The sequence below is a fragment of the Spea bombifrons genome, chromosome 3 (genome assembly GCF_027358695.1).
Source record: "Spea bombifrons isolate aSpeBom1 chromosome 3, aSpeBom1.2.pri, whole genome shotgun sequence".
Classification (NCBI taxonomy): domain Eukaryota; kingdom Metazoa; phylum Chordata; class Amphibia; order Anura; family Pelobatidae; genus Spea; species Spea bombifrons.
Window position 1 is genome coordinate 85,973,421 of NC_071089.1, and position 17,441 is coordinate 85,990,861.

The window sequence follows — 17,441 nt, forward strand, 5'->3', positions numbered from 1 at the left end:
TGCGATTTGGTACAGTCTGATAAAGAAGGAATGCCATTTTTAGTTCAGTTTATTATAATAAATTTTAATTAAGAGTATGGTTAGTAGAAACCTTCAAATGATTAAGATAATCAGATATCCAATCAAAATCATGTTTATAAAATAATAGAAGCAATTACGTGGCAAGCAAATTATCCCACAACACAAATCAATGAGAATTACTAATATCCTTCAATAACTATAAATTATTATATGACATTCTATTGAGACTGCTCTTATTAAAATTACTAACGTCCTACTTGTAAGAAATTATGACCCTCTTACAGAGATTGTTCTCTTAAGTAAATTGAGCGACAAGTAAGACACAGATACAGGTGTACATCTATATAACTATATTGTAACAAATAAAGACACAAAACAATCTCTTACTAAAAGACAATAACAAAAATGGAATAAATCACCAACATACACCTTAAACTAACAATGTTCAGCAAAATAAACACTACAAAAGTATAAACAGGATAATATTCTAATTATACATAGCACAACACAGCACAACACAGCACAACTTCATCTAAAACTAGCAGCAAATATAGTTAGCACCCAAGGTCAGGTCTGTACGATGTGGTAGGCCTTTTCCTTACCAGGAGATTCTCCTTAGGGACTCTCCTAGAAAAGAACCCCCTATGTTCATTTTGGGTGAGGTTTTTATCCATAAAGAGTCAGTACTACATCTTCTGCTCCACGTAGTTTTCCCACATACTCAAGTATGTCAGAAAGAAATATACACAAACCTGGTTCTTAATTCCGGTTCGAGGATGTAGACCTGAGGTGAAAAGATCCCTAACTGCCATTTTGCATATTAAAAGGACTGGCATCTGGATTAACTAGGGAAGTGAAACTACTGAGGGAAACTACTTGATGTTCCCACAATATACTTACACCAACTGTAGCATACAGACCATTCCAATACATTTCTCATTCCATCTATATTTCTTACATGCTCACTGCTAAAACCGAGGGCCACTACTCTATGGCAATCCTACTGGACTGTTCTGCTGCTTTCGACACTGTGGACCACCCTCTTCTCCTTCGAACTCTTCGCGATCTTGGTCTCCGTGACACTGCTCTCTCCTGGTTCACATCCTAACTTTGTGATCGTACCTTCATCATCTTCATCTCCGGAAACTCTTTCCTCCCCCTCTCAGTCAGGGTACTCCAAAGCTCAGTTCTGTTCTCTCTTTACACGACTTCATTTGGCAAATAGATATCTTCCTTTGGCTTTCAATACCGCCTGTATGCTGATGACACCCAGATTTACCTATCCTCTCCTGATCATGGTATATACAACTTGTTATGCCCTGTCTACCCAGTGTACAGCGCTATGGAATATGATGGCGCTATACTGTATAAAACAATAAATAATCACCAATATATATAAACTTCTAAGCCTTAATCATCTGGCTGCCTTTAATTGGCATTAAAGAATGTTAGGCTTTTAGCATTCCATAAATACCATCGCTTATCTCATAACATTAGATAAGAGATTTTAACGGTTGTTTTATTCTGCTGATCAGATTAAAATTGGCTGAATTACAAAAAAGAAAAAAGAAAGGCCAAGTTAAGCGGAACAATTACTAAACCAATGCTTATGAGATAAGAGAAAATATATTTACTGCATACACTTTAAATCAATTCCCAACATTTTATGAAGACAAATGAAACCTCGTGAAGGAACATTTTCCCATGATAATCACAGCAAGTGTGAACCCAACAAACTTGCAACTAGAAGAATGATAAAACAGAAGGGGGGCCGATCCTGCAAATTCACCTTTATGGACGTAATTATTTTGTTCTTAGACAGCAGGGATGCCACAGTTAATTGGATTTTCAGGCATTAATTCTAATTATCAGAGAAGGAAGACTAGGCAAACTATTAATAACATTTAAAACTAGGGCTGCAACTAACGATTATTTTAATAATCGATTAATCGGCCGATTATTTTTTCGATTAATCGAATAAAAAAATATTTAATAATTTAATGAAATGCCCTGCACCCACCCACACTCTGCCCCATCAGTTTCCCACCCGGTCTCTCTCTCTCTCTCTCTCTCTCTCTCTCTCTCTCTCTCTCTCTCTCTCTCTCTCTCTCTCTCCGTACGTACCTCCGCTACCGAATCGTTCCACTTACAACGTTCAACCGCCAAACTTTATTCAAATCTTCATCGTTCACGCGCGTCACATCCGTCATTACGTAACTTCAACCAGACGGACACTACAGAGCTCTGCAGCAGAAACGGTGTGAACGCCGGCGGAGGTAAGTGAAAGGAGCCGATCGCTCCAACGACGAATCGATCACTCGATTAATCGATAACGGAAATCGTCGACAACGATTCCCGTTATCGATTATTATCGATTTTATCGATTCGTTGTTTCAGGTCTATTTAAAACCAAATGAACAGATATCATCAGCAGCAACTATTATAACCGAGTTATTAGCCACGTGAAGCGCCTACACAGTCAAGCAAAGGCATGCTTTAATACCACAGAAAAGAGACAATGAAAAGGGCTTATGTTAATGTAGCCCCCACCCTGGTGACGCATTACTGCTCATGTAGAGTCTCTAGGGTGCAATTTGCCATATCTGATGCACTGTGTGAAAGATATAAGGCTTATAGTGTAAAAAAGGGAACAAGGCCCCCCATGAAATCCAGAGAGGGGTAATATCCTTCCCAGCAGTGACCTCCTCCCTACAAGAACTTCCAGCCACAGCCCCAATCCTCATACCAGGTGAAGAGCTGCTTCCCGGGGTCTCCAGGTGACTTTTCTCATTCTCTGGGTAGGAAGAGCTGTGTTTAACAAACGCCGACTCTCCCAGCACTTTCCCCCTGCTAAAGTCAAGGGCCAGCCCTGCCCTTAGGTTCAGCTAGTCCTACCTGAGGGTTCACCTGCCTCCACGGATGGTTAACCCTGCCAGCCCTACCCCCTACAAAAGCACTTTAGCTCTGGGTAGCCTACCCTGGGACGTTCCCAAGTACATCAATGCTTCTCGCTGCGTGTAATGAAGGGTCTAATAAAGGACTGCACAACCTCTCAAGGGCCCGTGTGCTATCCTGTGGAACGAAGACAAAGAAACGCATACTTGGAGGGGGCTCATTTTAGCAATAGGCTGCCCCATGTCCTTATCATTCCTCGTAATAGTAAATGCCCAAACCCTTCTCATAAATAATTCTTGCTTCATTTAGAATTGTTCAGGGATTGCTAGCTAGGCGACACAAATGCTTATTTTGATAATATCTGTTACGTAATAGGCCTTTATGTTAACAGAAGCCAGGTGGACAAGGTCTAGCAGTGGGTATTTATCTGAAATTGGTTGGAAGTCACTCTGACTGATACATGTAAAGCATCAATTGCCCCACCTAAGCTATTTGTAAAGATCATCCAAACTTTGCTAATCTTTCTTTTTAACAATTGGGGACGCAGATGAATAATACGTTGAATTGTTAACTCTTTCAGTGTCCAACACAGTAAAAATTAACAAAATAAAAGATTCTGTATTGGCCCAAATATAGGCCGCACTCTTAAAGTTTGGTGATTTTTTTAAAAGAAAAATACACGAGTGGAATGGTAAAACAGTATTTTATCTAATGAACAGGAATACATGTATTTTAACATTTTTGATATCTATTTTGCAGTTAGCAGCATGTTATATACAAACAGAAATATGAAAAACCAAGACCCATCAAAAGCCATTTAAGGTCCCCCCTTAATTCATAATGCACCTTACTTATAGATATGACACTCTGCACCCCTGATTTGCCACACTGCCCCCACTAACGTACCACTCTGCCCTCCGACTTACCAATGCATCCCCAGGCTTTCTTCCGTGCTCCAGACTCCCTGGTGTCTAGTGGGGGCAGTCTGCGCGTTGCACATAGACAACCTCTGCTGCTACCCGCCACTTCCGCCAGGGGCTCCATGATGGAGCGACATAAGGTCACTTTAACCCCGGCCCTACGTCATAGAAGACCTGGCGGAAGTGCTGGCAGCAGCGGGGGATCTCTGCGCGCATCCTCCTCTCTGGCAGTCGGGGAACGGCACTTCCGACAGACGTCCACCGGCTACCAGAGAGGAGGATCGAGGTCCCCTGCAGCGCTGCTAGGGCTCGATGGAAAAGAAAAAACAAACAACTGCCCAACACACGGAACTGCATGTCCGGGCGTCAGGCGATACAAACTGCGCAACCCTGTGCTAGACTCAGATTATAGGTGGCATCCTCACTTAAAGTGAGGGGGAAAAGTGCAACCTATAATTGGGCCAATACAGTAAGAGTAGTGGAACTGCTGGCGGTGCTGCTCATTTTTGCAACTAACACGGCTGCCTTAACACATCTGGATCTTCCTTGTGATGCCACCAGATGAAACAAAGGACTAACAGTCTGCATTTGCTTATTTCATGAAATCGCTAATTTAAAGTAAAACAGGGAGAAATGTGTATTTTACTTGGTTCGACCTGAAATATCTGCCACTGAGGACTGTGCACGTCTCCCCGTGTGCTTTCCTAATATTACAACTGACTACGTGTCCAGATTTCCAATACCTTTAAAGAATATTTGTTGTATATTTACTATACATGCAAACCCATGAACACAGTATGAAAAGCAAAATGCTGGGGACTCTCCCATCCATGCAAGTATTGTGTTTTTTTATTATGTTGTCACATGGCTATTTCTCAGAATATGTCAGATGCATGAAATCACCACCCAGTCTGGCGCTATGATATGGAGCAAAAAACTGACACCAATTTTGCTAGAGTAAGCCGGTGATATGATACGACCTTGGCTATAACTAGTAATAAATAACGACATGAACTATTGGCAGCAGATGTTGTTAAGAGGGTGGTAGATAAGTAGAACAGCCTCCCGGCAAAGTTGTAGTGGCTGAAACAGGGAATTTAAACTTGCATGGGATAAGATGAGACCAAGGACTGATTAAGGTCTCTGTCTGTGCATCAGGAAAATGGGCAGACTAGATGGGCCAAATTGTTCTTATCTGCAAATAAGTCAAACTCTGTTTCTAAATTTCTAGTGCCAGTTTCAAAAGGGTCCACCTTTGCAGGCTTGGAGGTTTGGTAAAGCCTGCCCTCCACAGCACCACAGGTGACGCAGTTTACATCACTGCAATGTAGTCAGTTGTCAGATGTCCGTAATACATAAAATAAGAAAGGATTTGAAACACAGAAACAGAGAATATGACGGCAGATAACTATTCACACCATCTAGCAGTCCTTGATCAGGCCCCATAGTAAGTGTGACAAACCCTGCAGCATGAGGGCCATAAATGTCACAGTTAGGGGTCTTCAGCACAGTCCTCTAGGGCAATAAGACTCAGGAACACTGACTTATAGCAATTTATGTATTTTTAACTCCTCAACGCTAAACACACTAAAACAAAATCATAAAACTGGGAGCCCCGGGGATCTTCTTCCCACAACAGTCTCCCTGATCATCCGGCTCCAGGGGTTTTACTGCCAAGCACCTATGCCTGATGCAGGCCCCATGAGAATCTCGGACCGGATCCTGCAGACCTCTAACCTACTGGAAAAGCCGACGTGGATTTTCCACTAGAAGGGATAATGGAGCATTGACCACCCCAGGGACCCATATGTATGACTTGTATAGCACCTGCAGCCAAATGCCAAACAAATCATCTCCCTGGGTTTGTTTACAGCGTCACATACGGTTAGCTTTAGTTCTATCCCATGCATAGCCTCCACCAATTCTGCTGGGAGATTGTTCCATTTCTCTACTACTCACTCTGTAAATTAGAAGAACTTCCTTATATTATCTCTAAACCTCTTACACTACACTCTTCTTCTAACATTGCTTCTCCTTTTAAATAAGCTTGCCTCCTATACTTTGTTAAATCCCTTTAGGTATGTAAATGTTTCTATGAAATCTCCCCTCATCCAAGTTATACATATCGAGATGATTTAATCTATCCTGCAAACCACTTAGCATTTCATCTCTCTCCTCCGTACTCTCTTCAGTTTGTCACTATTCTTCTGGAGTTTGGGTCTTCAGGGCTGTACTCTAGGTGAGGTCTGACCAGAAGAACCTCTCTCTCTTCCTGCTACTTATGCCTCTCGCTATACAACCCAGCACCCTGCTAGCTTTTGCTGACACTTTATGGCATTGCCTGCTTAACTAAATCCTCAGAAATAATTAACTCCTAAACCCCTCGCTTCTGTTATCGCTGAAAGAACGGTCACCAATACTATATTCTGCCTTGAGATTTTGACATCCAAGTGCATAATTTTATATTTATCAACATTAAACTACAGCTGCCACACCTGCAACCATTCTTCTAATTTACTTTAATCATTCACCATTTGCAGACCTTTGTATTATCTGCAAAAAGACATACCTTACCATTAAAACCTTCTGTAACTTCACTAATAAAACATTTTAAAACTACGGGTCCCAACACTGATCCTTGTACTAGTCCTTCCTCTAAATATACACCATTATCCTTCTGCCTCAGGTCACTCACCCATTGCCTTATCCATTTGACTATTTTGACATCCAAACCCAAAGACTGCAGTTTATTTATGAGTTTTCTAAGGAGGACAGTGTCAAATGCCTTACTGAAATATACTGCTATATCTACAGCTCCTCCCTGGTCTATTATGTTAAAAGCCCAGTCCAAAAAAATGAATTACGTTAGTTAGACAGACAATATCTCCCGGTAGTAAACCCAAGCGGTTACTGATCATACAAACCATTTACTTCCAGATATTTAAGAAGCCAATCCTTTAGCATGGTTTCCACTAATTTGCCAACTACTGATGTAAGACTTACTGGTCTGTAGTTAGCAGAATATTCCCTGCTACCATTTTTGAGATCGGATAAAGTGGTCCAAGTAGTAAAATCTAGATTGCATCTGGATATATTTACTAGCAGCAAGCCAGTAGCAAACGTGGCGGGTACAAATATATTTGATACCAGCTCGATCCAAAACTTTGTATATAGGATATCCTCACTCGGGAAGATCGGAAACATTTTATAAACACAGGGCGTACAGCCAGTACTTGTATGTGGAAACTTGCTGGATACGTCAAACAGATTTCTGTTGTAGCAGAGTGCTGAACTGCTTGGGTAGTCAAACTCTCTCTGGGTGGGTTGAATGACGTTGAGGTATGTCCACTTCCTGACCGCTTTCCACCCAAAGCTACTCATGGCTTCCTGAGGCTAAACCAACCTGCTTTTGCCAAGTCCTGACTCTGCAGCTCCCATATGGTGAGGACAGGAAAGACATCCAGGTCAGAATTAATGTGAATTTCTGAGTTGTGCCAATATGTTACTGGCAAGCTGGTTAAATATTCACAGAGTGCCAATAACAGTCTCTTTGCAAACAGATGCCTGGCGATTTCCCCTGTCCCTTCCAAGAAAAGGTGGTTACTGTAAGGCTCAGACATCCTCAACATCCTAACAGGTTTGCCTTCTTATGTGAACATGAATTATTATTAGTAATTCAATCAATCTCTGTCAAAGGTACTACAACACGGATTATTAACGCCAGCTCCTAAATCATTGTAAGGATCCTCTAATGCCAAACACATTTCACTGAAAACAAGCCGCATGTTTTGATGTGGTTAAAAAGAATAAGATTAAAAGGGAGATTTAAAAACTGTGCATGTTCTCAAGTTAGTAGTCTTGTTACGCTGTGAAGTCAAGTTGACATCCTTTGCGTGCCATGAAAAACTGCTATGTAATTATACACTAAAAATAAATCTCACCAAATACTAAATTTAGAAGAAGAGGGAAAATAGCATTGATTCAAGGAAATTATCCAGGTCTCAGAGGCACCGGCTCACATCTGCTAATTTGAAGAATAGCTCCAGGGACATCTTAACGAAACATGCAATGTTAGGAAGAATGGCTAGTGCTTGGTAACACCTACACTGCCATGTATATTATTCACAAAACGTCATTCTACCACTGAACTGCGACACATCATTGTATCAACTTAATTCTAACGTGTATCTTAGGACACCTGCCTTATAATTATATCAGGACAGCCAAGTTTTCACACCAAACTCATCCAACCATGTCTTTATCTACCTTGCTTTATGCACTGGGGCACAGTCATGCTGGAATAGAGAAGAGCCTTCTCCAAACTGTTCCCACAAAGCTGGAAGCATAACATTGTTCAAAATGTCTTGGTATATATGTCTTCAGCATACCAGGACATTCTGGACAATGCTATGCATCCAGCTTTGTGGGAACAGTTTCGGGCATGGTACACCCAGAATGTTGTAACACAGAAGGACCTACTGCCCTGTGCGGGATTTAGACTGGCTGACAGCCAGCTTTTATCACAAAAACGAGTATCCAGTGAGCCTATCAATGGCCCCCTGTCCCTGGTTTTCAAACGTGGACATAAGCATTTGAGTCAGGATCATACAATGACAGCAGGAAGGAATACTGTATACAATTTAGTATACATACGGAGCACTTAAACAGATTTTGTAATAGTATTTAATCTTTTAACTTCATTCTTTTTTTTCTTATGGAATTATGCTATTTTGTTTTCTGATCTTTTTTTATCTTCCTTTATTCCTTGTGGCTTCTAACAACTACAGAGCCATTAAACCCCAGGAGGAGAACGCCATTTGATGAATATATTATACCTGGATTTTCCTATGAACTTTTCTTGATTGCTCTGGATGAACACCCTCGGGTGATTTCCTTGAATGAATTGATTCTGATTATAATAGAACATTCTTAGACTGGACATTGGTATTATTTTACGTGTTTATCTATTAATTTTCACTACTGGTATGTATTGTCTAGTTATTATATTTGCGTATTTGCACAGGAACATACATGAAATTGCCTTAATTTATGGGCAACATTTTTTGATTATTAGTATTTATTAACATGACACGTTTATATTTATTAGCACAGACTATTTAAACATCAGGTGATGATTTATTAATGTTTATTGCTTATTTACTCATTGATACAGCATTGTACTTTAAGATAGCACAGGACACTTCTTCCTTTTACCATTGCTGCATATTTTTAGGAGTTGGATGTTTGCTTACACAGGAGCTCATCACTAGATTTTTAACTTTTTGTTTCTCTTTAGTCCCTGCACCTATTCCCAGGGTAGGCTACCTGAAGCCCTTACTTTACCATGGGACAAAGGTGGCCTTGTGTGTAATGGGTCTAGCCCTAGGCAACCTTAAGTAGGAGAAAAGTGGGCAAGGCCAAATGCCACTCAATGCCCATCGAAAGGGAAACCGAGTGGGGATGTTCAACCATGGCCATCATTGTGTGTGTCAGCTGTTCGTAGGCAATTGTAGACCAGAATCACAGAGGGTATCCACATATTAGATAAACCTGATTTAAAGACTTTAATTTTCCTAAAACAAAAGACTTCAAGGATGATGTGACATTTGCTGTACAGAAACCATTCATTACCTTTTGGCATTATTCTGTGAAGCGCTACAGAAAGAAAAAAGATGGAGTCACTGTAGTACGTTCCAGTACCGGCACTGAAATGTTTCTGCATGGCTTCTACTATGGGAAACAGCTTCTCGGTTAGGGCACTGACATCATGGAATATGACCTGTAAAATAAAGACATTCATGCATGATTTAAAAATAAAAAATTATGAAAATTCAAACAAAGGAAAAAAAAACAGATCCTGCTGCATCAAATATTTTGACAGGCACAATCAAGAATTGTGTTGTCCTTTCCTCTGTGACTTGATGAATTAAAAAACACTTGAAACAACAAGTGGCAAGTTAGAATATCTGGAAAACACAGATGCTTTGTTTGCAGTTTGCTTGACATCCAGCAAGACAAAATTACATTTGGAGTAATATATTCTAGAACTATTCCCCAGACATTTAAAAAAAGTTAAATATTAATAAATGAAAAACACAGAAATAAAAAAAAGTCAAGCGTGGGAAAAGAAAAGATGAAAAATATAAATGCACGTTGACAGTTAAATGAGTGCTTGTACATCCTTACATTGAAACGGTCTGCCCAGCATGATAAAGTGCTTTGAGAATGACTACACAAATAAAGAGTCCACTACAGATCCCCCCCCCATGCATGTAGGGCTCTACCTATAAAAAGCAATAATGGTGCAAGGTTTGAAGAGTGGTCCTTAACCCCTTCGTGACAAAGGCTGATTTTACTTTTTGTACCCTTCGTGACAATGGCCGTTTTAACATTTCTGCGCTGCTCGTGTTTAGCTGTAATTTTCTTCTTTCTCGTTTACTGAACCCACACACATTAGATATTGTTTTTTTCAGGACAAGAAGGGCTTTCTTTAGATGACATTGTTTTGATTGTATCATATTATTTACTATTAAAAAAAGTATAAAATATGGTGAAAAATTTAGAAAAAAATGACTGTTTCTAACTTTTAGTTGAAAAATATTTTACTCATCTATAAAAGGTAATGAAAAAACCTGCTAAATAGATTCTACTATTTGTCCTGAGTTTGGAAATACCCAATGTTTTTATGTTTTTTTGCTTTTTTCTACCCATTATGGGGCAATAAGTACAGGTAGCGTTTTGCTATTTCAAAGCCATTTTTTCCAAATCTGGTAATTCTTCCCCCCATGTGCCATTTCGGGTATCTTTGAACCTGGCCAATGCAATTTACCCCATCAAGTCATATATTTTTGAAAACTAGACAGCCCAGGGTACTTCAAATGCTGGTATTTTAACTCTTTCCATGCACTTATTCTACCAGCAGCCTATGTCAAACTTTATGGTAGTCATTTTTTTGCATTTGTTTTGCCACACACATTTTACTTCAGGTATGAATTAAAATGTTCTCGTTTATGTCACTATCACAAAACACCCCAATATGTGTTCAGCAACATCTTCTGAGCGCAGTGAATGATTTTGCCTGGCTGTTTGGGGGCAAAAGGGCCACATTTGGGGCATGCACATTTTTCAATGTTGAACTTTGGCATTTGGGGATCCACTGCCCATGCCCTATTTGGTACATCTTTGAGCCGGGCCATTTCAGTGTGCCCAACAAAACCATATATTTTTGAAAACTAGACACCCCAGGGTATTTTAAATGCTGGTATTTTAACTCTTTGCATGCACACATTTTACCACCAGCATTTTTTCAAAGTTTGCAGTAGTATTTTTGTGTGTGTATTTTTCCCACACACACCTACTTTATGCATGAATTTACAGCTCCTGGTATATGCCGCTGTCACACGACACCCCATAATGTGTTCAGCAACATCTCCTGAATGCAGTGATACCCCACATGCATGGGTTTGTCATTTTTTGGGGGAACTAAAAGGCCACATTTGGTACGTGTGCATTTTTCTAATTGGAAATTAGATGTGTGGCCATCCTTCCCCCCGGTGTTAATTGGGACATTGTTGAACCCGGCCAATTCAATTTACCCCATCAAATCATACATTTTTTAAAAGTAGACACCCCACGGGCATTTAATATGCCAGTATTTTAACTCTTTCCATGCGAGAATTGTTTTAAGCTAATATGCTAATTTTAGGACTTGCTCACAAAATATATTTTTTATATATATATTTTATTTTTTTTTTGCCTTTTTTTAAAAAAAAAAATTTAACATTTTTTTTCAACTTGGAGGTTCCCCTGATAGTGACATCAGTGGGAAATGATTTTTACATTTTACTGGTTTTTTACTATTTTTTTCTAATTATTATTAATTTTATTTTATTTTTTAATTTATTTTTACTAATCACACTGTGATTAGAAAGCTGGGCTCCATTGACTTGCATGGTGAATGCAGTACCTGTATTCAACCTGCAAGTGGAGCCAGAGTTCTCTAGATGGTCTGGACCATCTAGCGAACTTTAAAACTTGTTTGTATCTCTTGCAGGGCGGCGGCCATCTTGCTTGATGGCGAAGATCACGGGCAGCTGCGGCTGTGACCGCTCTCCGGAGCGGTCACAGCCCATCGAAAGGTAAGTGTTTGGTGTCGCTGGATGCCTCCTGATCGAGGCATTCCAGCGACACCATTTAAGTTTAGGAGGCGATCGTTGATCGCCTCCTAAACGCTTTTAAAACGGGCGTCCGCCGCCATACAAAGTATGGCGGATGTTGACGCCCCGTGGAGGGGCCAGAGATGGCCCCTTCGTGCCGATCGCGGCGTTGCTGAATGCCTCGAGGTCGAGGCATTCAGCAACGCTTTTTGGGTGCAGAAAGCGAAAGTAGATCGCTTTCTGCACCCGTTTAAAGACGTGCCGGTCCTGGCACGTCAATTGTCGTAAAGCACATGCTTTTCCGTGTCGTGCCAGGACCGGCAATTGTCGTTAAGGGGTTAAAAAACATCCGGAACTAGCCAGCTTTCAAAAACCTGCACCACCTACCGTCAACAGTTGAAGATACGAAGTAAGATCAGTCCTTATACCTGGAACTTTTGTTCTAAAAACAGTTGGGTTCTGGAAGAGTTATCTAAAGTTAATAACCCCAAGGGCTGGACAGGGATCCAAGGCTAAACTTCAGACTTTCTTACAGTACGAGACCATATTTTAAGCATGCCATTAACTTACAAAAAAAGAGCACAAGAATGCCAAAAAACAAGTAAAACCCAGTGGGTGCCGATACTCAAGCTAGCTGCTGTAACTACAATAAAGGATTTAGACAGGCCGCCATGCAAATGGACCATGCTGCAAGAGACAATTCCCACAATGGCAGGGCTTTTATACATAAAAAGGTACATGTGTGTTAATTTTAAAGTCCCTCAAATCTATGTTATTCAAAAATGTGATAAACAGGGCCACAGAGTAAGCCATTAGTCAGCCAAAAAGAACAGAAAAACAAGCAGATGATTTCTTTCAATGACTTTTTTCCCCCAGCATGGATTCAAGTGTTTCCAGATGTGTCTATAATCAGTGTGAAGCACAAGCATTTTGTCATTTTTGGGGTTAATTAGCTACAGGGTTCATATTTAATTACAAAACTTCCACGTTATCACACTCGGAGACAAATATACCACATAATAATGTCAACTGTTGAAAGACTCACATGGGGAAAGAAAAACATTTAAATAGGAAGGCAGGCATTACAATGACTATTGTCTTTCATTGTGAAACATACACAAATGTTGCACTTTTGCTGGAACACTTTTCAGATCATTTTCTAAAATAAAAAAAAGTGTCACTTTTCCCAAATGTTGCATAGTAACATACTTATGTAGGTTAAAAAGTCCATCAGGTTTAACCCTTCTAGCAATCCTTCCTGCTACTGATCCAAAAGAATGTTCTGCTTTTCCAAAAAAATATCCAGACCCTTATTAAAGGCATCCATTGCATTTGATAGTACCCCCCTCTCTTGCAGTTCATTCCATACCTTTATTGCCCTTACTGTAAAGAATCCCTTTCTTTGTTGTGTATGAAATCTTCGCACTTCTAGTCTCAGAGGATGACCTCTTGTTCTTTGTACATTTCTGTTAACGAACATGTCACCGGAGAAGGCTATATATTGGCCCTGTACATGTACACAATGTTATAGTATCCCCTCTACGACATCATTTAACTAGCATTTATAGATTCAAGTTTTTCTATGCACTATATTGTCAATCTATTTAATAAGCTATATTAGTGAATTGGAAACATGCCTAATGTGTAGACGATGCTATCATTATTGTAACTATTGAATATAGTAACTGTCTTATTGGTCTTCCTCTTAACCATCTCACCTCTCTACAATCCACCATGAATGCTGCTGCCAGACTTATCTTCCTCTCACATCGCTTTACTAACGTTTCTCCCCTCTGTCAGTCTCTTCACTGGCTGCCTGTGCGCTTCAGCATTCATTTTAAGATCCAGACTCTTAGTTTCAAAGCCCTTCACAGCGGTTTCCCTATTTACATCTCCTCACTCATCTCTAAATACACTCCTAATCAGCCTCTCCACTCTTCCAATGATCTCCTATCCTCTCCTCTGATTTCTACCTCTCATGCACGCTTACAAGATTTTCCTATCCTCTGGAATGCCCTCCCCCGGTCTATCCGTCTCTCCCCCTGCTTTCCAAAAAATCCCTCAAGACCCACTTCTTTATGGATGCTTACAACATAGCACATCAACGCCCTCCCATATTCCTTTAGCTCACCTTCCCTAGTCCCTATCCTGCAATACTTACACTAGTGCGGCTGGTCCATCCCTAACATTGCCACCTTTACCTGTAATACACCCTAATTCCCTCTAGACTGTAAGCTCGTTTGAGCAGGGCCCTCCTCACCTGTTGTCTCTGTTAGTCAATTTGTTATGTTACATACTACTTGTTATGTCCTGTCCACCCATTGTACAGCGCTACGGAATTTGATAGATAAAACAATAAAATAATCATAACCTGTTCTCAGTCTCTAATTATTCCTCCTGATTACATCATCTCTCCCTTAAAGTTAAGTTACGCCTCTATCAGGGAGGAAGAGGGGAAGGTAGAGAACTTCAGGACTGGTAATTGTGTCATTCTGTTTCTGCCACATGTAGCTATTGCTTTCATCGTTGAAGAAAGTTCCATGAAATGAGACTTTAAACTAAAATAATATCTCCAGCTGCAATGATTGGAAAAAAAAAGCACAAGCTATATGCAGTGTTAAAATATATATATATATTCTAGAACAGGGTTAGACAAGTCCTGAGCACCAAGTAGCCATGGCGACTATAAACCCCTTCCTGGAGTCAAGATTTTTGCGGGACAAGAGGTGAAAACTGCTCACAGAAAAACATAAGTGCCAGATTCACAATGGCTGTAGATAGGCATCGGCATGGCAGGTCTCCATGAAATGAGAGGGAGATAGTGTGTGCGAGTGTGTGCATGTGTGCGTAAATGTATTGTAGTGCCAGTGTCACTGTGTATGTGGGCATAGTGTGAGAGTGTGTATTTTTTATATATATATGTATAGTGTTATCCAGTATGTGCGTGTTGATGAGTATAAGAGTGCGGTGTTAGCATGTATGGTGTTGTGTATATTACATTATGGCATTAGGATACGTGTGTACGTCAGCATATAGTGTATGTATTTGTGTAAGGTGTAACCATGTGTGTATATGAGTGTAGAAAGTTAGCGTGTGTGTTACTGTAAGGTGCTAGTGTTTGTGACATTAGTGCGTATCTGTACTGTAAAGCTGCCCCTGACCATTATCAAACCCAAACATTCTAATTCATTTAATATCCAACCACAACCATTACCCCCCCCTGCCATATTCATACCCACATCATCGTATTCCACTACATATCTGGGGTGACGCTCACTGGCATATGTGGATGTCAGCAATCAATTTTGCTCCTGGGGAGGCCCATACTGGGAAATCGCTTAGCTACACAGCTCACATGTATGCAAAATATGTAATAAGGATAATGTGTGTAGTGATTAAGGTTGTGACCAGACTCTAAAAGCAATTCACTTAATGGTTTAATTGTAATTAATAATCAAATCCAGAGGCATGGCCACTAAATGGCTGCCTGCCAATAACATATCTTTATGGTGCTGGCTGTAAAGAAAGCTATTTCCAGCAAAAACATTTTTAGAAAATGAACAATAGAAGGCATTCAAGAGCAATAGGAGGTCACATCTCTATACATACAAATAGCCTATAAAAACGTTAATTGTCTGTTCAATGGGTCTCAGAGTGAAGTGCACTTTGGTCAGCATGATCACAAATTTACACTAAGGCTCTTCCAGATGTGCATTGTATGGAGAAGATGTCAGATCATTTTGTGTGCAGGAGGTAGGAGCTGCAGGATGGCGTGGGAAGGGGAAGGGACTGACACATGGCATTGTGTAAAAGAAGCAGGAGGGCTACTGGAGGATGTGAGTGAGAGTGGCTGCCATGCAGTGTAGGAAGGAGAAAGGCTGCCAGAGGGTGTTTATGGGAGAGGCTGTTGTATGGTGTGTGCAGGAGGAGTGGTCCTGTCAGTCTGATAATATTGTGTGCAGGAAGAAGAAAAGAAGGAAGGGAGAGAGGGAAAAAAGATGGATGGGAGAAGCCAGGATGGCCACATAAACATTAAGTAGATATACACACACACACATACATAACCCAGTTAGCTGAGGGTCACAAATGTTACCTTTCAGGCTCTTAGGGTCTTAGGGTCTTAAGCACTTCTAAGGCAATGAGGCTCAGAAATGCACAGGTCCAAACAAGCAGTGCCAGACAAGCAGAGCCTTCAGAGAGTTATAAAGGCCACTTCCTGCTTATGATGCAGGCTTGGACTGGACTATATATCTTATATATCTTATAACATCCAAAAATAGTTACCGGCACTCCAGGGACTTCTTTAAATAATCACTCGAGAAACTGCAGTTTTCTAATCAACGTTTCAGTCTGTTTATTAGACTTTCATCAGGACATATATACATACATATATATATACACATATATATATATACACATATATATATACATATATATATATACACATATATATATATACATATATATATATATATTATATGCACACACATACACATTTAAACTATAAAAAAACATTGAAATATATATATATACACACTAAGAATTTCCACGCTTTAGTTCAAAGTTTTTTTTTTGTTTCTATAGTTAAAAAGGTATAGTCTACATTTGCTACCACTGCCAGTCAGTGGCAAGAAAGGGTTGCCATTAAATCATTAGGAAATTGGAAGGGGCAAATGCATATGGGAGGGTTCTGCAGAAATCAACCATGCATTCCCAGACTGGATACCATGAAAATGTAAACCCATTAAATTGTCCATTTAATGGATTTCACGTTGCATTATGAACAGAGATGAAAAAGTTTCCAAGAAAAAGGGTAATTGTAACATCCATAGCACTCTGGGAATAATTGTGATGCATCTTATTTGTGTTATGGCACTAAATGAAAAGAAAAATTAATTACAAGAAACAAAGAATGGAGGAATGTCTAAGTTTTTTTTCCCCCAAAGCATCAGCAAAGCAAATACCAAAAGATCTTAGGTGTAATACGTGCAATTTACTGCCTTTTCAGGAATCCAGAAAAGGGAGTGTGTATTGTTCCGGAGTAAATAAAAAAAAACCCTTACATGTAAATCATGGCTGGAATGCTCCAAGTCCTCACCCATCACAAGCTGCCTGCGTTCAACAGACCAGGTTCGCTGCCTTGGTGTCACCCTTGACTCTGCTCCCTCCTTCATCCCTCACATACAGTCCCTCACAAATCCTGCCGCCTCCACCTTAAAAACATCTCCCGAATCTGTCCTTTCCTCACACAAGAAACCACCAAGTTACTAATCCACTTCCTTGTGAGATCCCCCTCTCCCGCCTTTCAACCGCTTCAATCCATCCTCAACAGCGCAGCTAAATACATTTTTCTCTGCTGCCGTTCCTCATACACTGCTCCACTATGCCAATCACTTCATTGGCTCCCCATACCCTCCAGAATCAAGTTTAAACTTCTGACCCTGGCCTA

General features: G+C 40.2%; 1 protein-coding gene across 1 annotated transcript in view; it reads right to left on the reverse strand.

Moving 5' to 3' along the window:
• XXYLT1 (xyloside xylosyltransferase 1) overlaps positions 1 to 17,441 on the reverse strand; it is an 83,008-nt gene that overhangs the window by 54,092 nt on the left and 11,475 nt on the right. The window contains exon 2 of the mRNA XM_053459592.1: positions 9,468 to 9,615. Coding sequence (XP_053315567.1) covers positions 9,468 to 9,615 — 148 coding nt within the window. The remainder of the gene's footprint in view (positions 1 to 9,467; positions 9,616 to 17,441) is intronic.